At 65.1% G+C, this 7,356-nt stretch overlaps 2 protein-coding genes across 2 annotated transcripts; one reads left to right on the top strand and one right to left on the bottom strand.

Annotated features, from left to right (window-relative positions):
- Window positions 1–352: 352 nt before the first annotated feature.
- On the bottom strand, window positions 353–1,850 carry EMIHUDRAFT_117284 (hypothetical protein; the record flags this gene model as incomplete). The annotated part of the gene is made up of 2 exons (XM_005773669.1): window positions 353–524; window positions 1,111–1,850. Coding segments are annotated over 2 exons (912 nt in total), but the record flags the coding sequence as incomplete, so codon positions are not given.
- A 1,440-nt stretch (window positions 1,851–3,290) lies between these two features.
- EMIHUDRAFT_241423 (hypothetical protein) lies at window positions 3,291–6,884 on the top strand (the record flags this gene model as incomplete). Its single annotated transcript, XM_005773668.1, has 4 exons — window positions 3,291–3,407; window positions 5,053–5,835; window positions 6,558–6,629; window positions 6,870–6,884. 4 exons carry the CDS (start codon window positions 3,291–3,293, stop codon window positions 6,882–6,884), a joined length of 987 nt encoding a protein of 328 aa, XP_005773725.1.
- Between the last annotated feature and the right edge of the window lie 472 nt (window positions 6,885–7,356).

Genomic DNA, 7,356 nt, shown 5'->3' with positions numbered 1-7,356 from the left:
GTGGTCGGCTTTTTGGGCTCGGGCCGGTCAGAAGACACCACTAGCAGGTGCTGGGTACCCTCACAGCCCCTCGCTACGCTCAGGGGGCGCCGCTAGGCGGCCGAGACGCAACTCGCAGCATATAGTCAGAAGGTGGTGGGGCGAGGGCCAGGGCGACCCAGCCTCGCGACACCACGTCTGGACAGGCAGGAGCTGGCACGGCATTCAAAGTGCAAGGCCCGGTGCGCGTGGGTGGAGCGTGTGTGTGTGTGTGTGTGTGTGTGTGTGTGTGTGTGTGTGTGTGTGTGTGTGTGTGTGTGTGTGTGTGTGTGTGTGTGTGTGTGTGTGTGTGTGTGTGTGTGGTTGTGTGCACCTCGTCGGGGAGCGAGGACAGCGTGAGCTCGTCGGGCCGGTACAGCCGAAGCCGGCCCGAGTCGCGTTGCACCCACTCGTCCCACTTAGCGGCCCAGCCCTCGTACTTGATGAGGAGCTCGGTGGTGCCTTCGAGCGGGCCGGCCCGCACCGCGGCCACCCGCGCCGCGCACCTGCGGCGGAGGGTGTGATTTCACGGTGAGAATTCGCGCGAAGATTCACATCGCTTGAGCACTGGAGCACTGGATAGGGTCGATTCCGCGTGGCACGGGACCCCTCGATCTGTACATCGCTCTCTACAACGCCCAGGCGCCTTCCGTCCCGCGCCGGATGGAGAGCTCTACAGCTCTCCAGCTCTCTACAGCGCTCTCCAGCGCTCCACAGCTCTCTACAGCTCTACAGCGCTCTACAGCGCTCTACACCCTCTACACCCTCCCTCTCAGCTGCGCACCACGCTCGACGGAGGTGCAGGGCGGTGGCGCGGTCGCCCTCGGCCAGGTCTGGCCCCGGGTCGCCTGCCGGGACAGTTCCGAGAAGGTTCCGACCGGGGAGGGAGGGAGAGGGAGGGAGAGAGAGAGAGAGAGAGAGAGAGAGAGAGAGAGAGAGGGGGGGGGGGGGGAGAGAGAGAGAGAGAGAGAGAGAGAGAGAGAGAGAGAGAGAGAGAGAGAGAGAGAGAGAGAGCGAGTCGCGCCGAGGCCCAGCTCCAGCGGCTTGCCGTCCTCCAGCAGCTCCTGGTAGAGGTCGCAGAGCGGCACCGACGCGTCCTCGTCGCCGTCCTCAAAGAGCACCGTAAACGTCTTGTTCTCATTCACGGCCGTGACCGTGCCGCGGTACCACCGCTCCTCGTCCGAAAAGTAAACCTGCACGGCCGCCCCCTCGGCCGCCTCCGCGGGCGGCAGCTGCACCACCTTGAGCTGCCTCTCGCGCGCGTCGGCGGGAGGCAGCGCCGCCGTCTCGACTGCCGCGACGAGCCGGCGGAGTGTCGCTGCAACTGGGTCGGACCTGCGCCCCGACGCGAGGTCGTAGAGCTCGCCGTAGAGCTTGTCATACTGGCCGCGAGACCGCCAGAGGTAGGACACCGCCGCCGCCGTCAGGGAGCACAGGAGCTCCGCGAGCAAGCCGGCGAGGTCGACGGCAGACCCGGCCGCGCCCACGACCTCGTCCCGCCACTCGTCCCGCCGCCCTTTCCAGCAGGCCTCGACGTCCTCGAACGGCAGCGCCTCCTCGATGCGGACAAGGCGATAGGGTAGCGAGCCGCCGCCCGTCCAGTCGCTCATCGCGGCGGCGGCGCGGGCCGCCTCCGCCGCCACGGAAGGGGGCGGGGCGGGGCCGGCCACGAAGCGCTCGATCGAGGCGTGACGCTGCGGCCGCACCCGCGAGCCGTCAGCCTGCGCCGCCGTGCCCTGCGGCGCCTGCGGACCTGGCACCGGACCAGCGCCCGCGGCCTCTTGCGCCACCCCGTCGCTCGCGGCGTCGGATGGCCCGCTGATAGTCGACATATGCGAGTCCAGCGAGCCAGAGACCGGGGGGGTGTGTTCGCTCTCAGCACGGGGCGCCGTGCGAAAGAATTTTACAATTCCTCGCTTTTCTTCACCTTTCTACCCTACCTACCTCCCTCGCACTCTTCTCCTCCGCCGGCATCATCACGCCCCCCACAGCAAATCGGTTTTTGCCCTTAACTAGTGCCGTTTTCGTTGGACCAATTTTCGCTTAACTTGGTCGGTTTTCAGCACTATTTTCAGCCAACGCCCACAGCAAATCGGTGAAAACCTGCTCTGCGAGAGCGAGTTTTGTGGCTTATCCGGCTTCCGTCGGTCGTCCCGTGACTGATCGCGCCGCCGCGTTGCACATTGGACACATGCTCTCGCGCGTGGCGCTGACGGGGACTATTGTGCGCCTCGGCGAGGCGCACAATAGTCCTTAGTCTGACAACGGCCAGTTCTGTCATCCTGGTGCTCAAGGAAACGGAAGCGGCGAAAGCCGACGCCTTGGTAGGTTCTGGGCCAGATTCGGGCTTGGAGTTGGCCGCGTCGAGTTTTGGATCTCGACGCGCCCTTAACCTAAACGCGCGTCGAGATTAGTGCGATTTTTGGCGATTTTTGATGGCCTATTTTTCGCTTGGCAGTGGTGGGAAATCGCACTATTTAAGGGCAAAAACCGATTTGCTGTGGGGGGCGTCAGTGAAGGCCCAAGTGTTCGAAGAGAGAGTGGAACTGAGCAATGATATGACTTGGCGGCAAATGATAGCAGTGGGCGTCAGAAGACTCGTCCTTGCTCGAGGAGAGCTCGATAGACTCGAGGGGCCAGGATATGCAGCGAGGAGGGCGGAGCTGCGCCGAAAGGCGCAAGAAGCCGCGAGGACAAGGGACCGGCAGGCGGCGGTGGCGGAGAGGTGTGTTCGCTCTCTCAGCACGGGGCGCCGTGCGAAAGAATTTCAAAATAATTTTACAACAAAACTACCTCGCACGACACCGGGTACGGGACTGGCACTGCAAAAGAATTTTACAACGCAACTCCCTCGCACGACACTGGGCACGGGACTGGCGCGCACTGGCACTAACACAGGTACACCACGGGAGCCGCCTAAGCGACTCCCGCGAGGGCGGCGAGGCACTTAGCTCCGTGCACCCGCCCGCCCGCCCCCGCCACAGGCAAGCTCATTCACAATCTGCTCTGCGATTGCCGTGTGAAGAACGACCGAGATACGCTGCTTCTGCAGCCCCAGCCAATTCTCTGGCTCAGCCGTCTGAGCCGGCCTCTTCCATCCTCGTCAACGAGGAGAAGGCGGCGGCGGCGAGTCGACTCGGCCGTCTTTGCCTCTGGGTCGTCGACTCGGCTGAGCGGCGGGGGGCCGTCTGAGGCCGCAACGCCGCGGGCAAGCGGTGTTCGTCGCACCCGACTGAGTGACATGAGAGAGAGAGAGAGGGGGGAGGGTGAGCATGTCTCTCGGAGAGTCGGAGTACTGCCTACTGTACGTTAAAATTGCTGATTATTCGTTTGTATGTTACGAGGTGAAGAACAGTCAGGCTTGGGGATTGGACACCGGCGCGGTATGGGTGTGCCCCTACCCTCAAAGAGCCAGAACCCAGCGATGGTGTTGAGGGGTGACGCTTTTTTGTCCCCAAAGCGGTCATGGCAGCGGCTAATCGAGGCGATGAGGAGGCAGTGCTGGAGTGGCTCGACGGCGGCGGGCGGGCCGACGCGACGGACGACAAAGGCAAGGCAATTGGCGTCACGCTGCTGATGGGCGCCGCCGGCAACGGCCAGGAGCGGGTGGTCGAGCTGCTGCTTCAGCGCGGCGCGCAGGTCGACATGCCGAACAGCAAAGGCGTCACCGCGCTGATGAACGCCGCCCACTACGGCCGCGAGCGGGTGGTCGAGCTGCTGATGCAGCACGGCGCGGAGATCAACCTGCAGGACAGCGACGGCAGCACCGCGCTGATGTTCGCCGCCACCCAAGGCCACGAGCAGGTGGCCGATTTGCTGTTGCAGCACGGCGCTGAGATCAACCTGCAGAGGAGTGATGACGGCACCGCGCTGATGATCGCCGCCCAGGAAGGCCACGAGCGGGTGGTCGAGCTGCTGCTGCAGCGCGGCGCGGAGATCAACGCGCAGGACAACGACGGCGACACCGTGCTGATGCTCGCTGCCACCAACGGCCACGAGCGAGTGGTCGAGCTGCTGCTGCAGCACGGCGCAGAGCTTAAACTGCAGAACAGCACAGGCATCACCGCGCTGATGCACGCTGCCGGCAAAGGCCACGAGCGAGTGGTCGAATTGCTGATTCAGCACGGCGCAGAGGTCGACATGCAGAGCAGCGTCGGCGTCACGAGTAAGAAGGTTGTGCCATGCAGCTCCGCGCTGATGTGCGCCACCAACATCGGCCACGAGCGGGTGGTCGAGCTGCTGATTCGGCATGGAGCTGAGGTCGACCTGCAGGACAGCAATGGCGTCACCGCGCTGATGGTTGCCGCCATCAAAGGCCACGAGCGGGTGGTCGAGGTGCTGCTTTGGCGCGGCGCGCAGGTCGACATGCAGAACAGCGTCGGCGGCACCGCGCTGATGTTCGCCGCCACCCAAGGCCACGAGCGGGTGGTCGAGTTGCTGCTACAGCGCGGCGCGGAGATCAACCTGCAGAACATCGGCGGCTGGACCGCGCTGATGTTCGCCGCCATATCCGGCCGTTTCCCCGTCGTGCGCTGTCTACTGCAGTTGGGCGCAGACACGAAGACTCGCTCTGCAGACGGCAGGTGCGCGCTGCAGATGGCCAAGGAAGAGGCGGCCAAGGTGCTATCTACTGCCAGTGAAACGGACCACGCCGGGTGCGTGCGCGCTCTCACAGAGCACGCAGCGGCGCTGAGGGAGGCCGAGGCGACAGAGAAGGCTGCAGAGAAGGCGCTCGAGGCCAAGGGGCGGCGCGAGCAGCGCGAGCGGGAGGAGGTGGCGGCGGCGCGAGAGCGCGAGCAGGCGGCAAGCAGGCGGGAGGCAGAGCGAGCGGCGGACGAGGCGCGCCGGGCAGCGGATGCGGCGGCGCTGGAGGAGCAGAGGCGAGCCATTGCGGCGGAGGCGACGGCGAAGCTGGCCGCTGAGCGCGCTGCAGCAGAGGAGACGCTGCGGGCGAGGGAGGCGGAGAGGCTTGCGGCGGAGGAGGCGCAGCGAGAGGAGCAGCGGGCGGCTGCGGCGGAGCGCAAGGCCGCTCAGGCAGAGGCGGAGCGGCGCGACAAGGAGGCTGCGGACAAGAGGGCGGAGGAGGAGAAGGCGAGGTGGCGCGCAAAGGCGGCGGAGGCAACGGCGGCAAGGAAGGAGGGCAAGGCGAAGAACAAGGAGGCCAAGAAAGCCAAGTCCGCCTTCAAGCTCGAGGAGGAGCGGAGGGCGCGGGCTGCGGCAGAGCTTCGCACACAGGAGGAGAGGGCGGCGCAGCTGGCTGCGGAGCAGGAGTCGACGAGGCGGGCGGAGCGGGAGGCGGCAGAGCTAGCGGGTGCGGCGGAGCAGGCGGCGCTGCGCGAGGATGCGGAGCTGGCAGAGGCGCTGCGCCGGTCAGAGGTGGATGCGGAGGAGGCTCTGGCGCGTCGGGTGTCGCGGTGCGAGGAGGCGGTGAGCAGCGAGTCGACCGGCGGCGGCGGGGACTTGCCGCGGCGTGTCGAGCGGCTGGAGGCGAGCCTCGGCACGGCGACCGAGGGTAGCCTCGAGGAGCGGGTCGGCGCCATCGAGCGCTTGATCGAGCCAGAGGCGGGAGAGGCGGCGGAGCATCATCTGCCAGTCGCCGAGCCGTCTGCTGCCGTCTCACTAGCGGACGCCGGCCTCGACACGGGGCGGCCAGCTGCCCCCGAGTCCACGATGGGGGGCGAGACCACTTGTATCGTGTGTTTCGCGAGAGGCAAGTCGCATGCTGCGGTTCCGTGCGGGCACTTGTGTGCGTGCGGGCCATGCTCTGAGCTGATGCAAGAGTGTCCTTACTGCCGCGAGCTAGTGATGATGTGGATGGTTCCGCGTCCGGTCTAGTATAGGGTGTAGCGATTTTTTCTTGTTTGCAGATGAGATGTCTTTCTCAACCCCTTGCGCCTTGGGGAGTGTGATCTGTGAAGGCTTCAAACGTAGCCCTCCGGTGAGGAGTCGTCGCTTAGCGCTTAGGCGGGGCTCCCCCTCCCGTGATCGGCCCGAGATCGACCCGAGATCGGCCCAAGATCGAGATCGACCCGAGATCGCCCCGAGATCGCCCCGAGATCGACACGAGATCGACACGAGATCGGCCCGAGATCGACACGAGATCCACCCCGAGATTGGCCGACGGCTAGGCGCGCCGCTTTTCCGCCGTGGACGAGGCGCTCGCGAGTACTGCGAGGAGAAGCTGCTCCAGGAGGCGTCGGGCCGCAGAGCAGCCCCTCTCCTCGGCCACTAGTGCTCTGACCCTCCCTCCCGCCTCCTTCCCCTCCCGTAGGCGACGCGCAAGCAGCCCATCGGCACGCGCGAGTTCGACTCGTCCCCCCCTTCGTCGCGCGCGCTGCCACACAGTCCGCGCCCGACCTGGCGCACCTGGCCGCCCTCGCTGGCGGGCCCGGCGGGGGGGGAGGGGGGGGGGTGGGCGGCGGCAGCGGGAACAGCTGGCTGGCGAGGTCTGTCCAGCGCGTGCTGGCGCCGCCCGCCGATTCGCACGACGCCGGCGCGCTGTGAGCGGCGCCTCTTCATGGCGGGCTGGCTGTGAGCAGGCGCCGCTCGTCGACTCGTACCACGCCGGCATGCTCGACGGGCTCGAGGAGGAGAGCCAGCCGCGGGCGGAGGTCCGGTGCAGGACACGTCCGAGCCGTGTCCGGGACGTGTCCGAGACACAGTCCCGTAGGAGAGCCACGGGCCGGGCCGGCGGATCTTGCACGCAGAGTTGGACACCACGTCCTACCCTAGGTCCTACCCGAAACGCTGCTCAAGCTAGTGTCCCGGCGCACACGTATTGACTAGTATTAACTAGTATTAACTAGTATTGACTTTTATAATGGTTGCTTCCTACCACCCACAACTCATAGGAAAGCTTCCACTAGCTAGCTTTTATGTTATCACCAAGTTCTGAAGCCGTATGTCCTATCTGAGTACGTTTTCACACCTGTGTTCACACCTCACCGTTTGTAGCATATACAACATAAGATCAAGCATCACTCAAGGGTCTCAACCAGGCTAGAATTTTACCAGGCTAGAAGCCTGGTTGGTGAAGCCCTCGAGAGCGGCGCAACGGCCTGTACTCGGCGGATTGCTGGGTGGGCTCGGAGACGTCGAGAGACTCGCCAGATTCTCTCATCGAGCAGAGAGCTTGTCACGACCTCTCCAAAGAGGGTCCCTCTTCGCGCCGCATAAGGAATCCGAAAAAGAGTTTTAGCCGGGGACAAGAAAAATCTTGTCGCCCTCCACAGGGGTGCACGGCAAAAAAACCGTGGCACATAGGGGACCGACCGACCGCCCGCGCGCCAGCGCGGGCGAAGAAATTTTTTCGGGTCCGTCCACTGAAAACGGACTCCG

The sequence above is a fragment of the Emiliania huxleyi genome (assembly GCF_000372725.1).
Source record: "Emiliania huxleyi CCMP1516 unplaced genomic scaffold EMIHUscaffold_331, whole genome shotgun sequence".
NCBI lineage: Eukaryota > Haptophyta > Isochrysidales > Noelaerhabdaceae > Emiliania > Emiliania huxleyi.
Note: the sequence above shows the minus strand (reverse complement) of the source record. Positions and strands in the feature narration are given on the sequence as shown.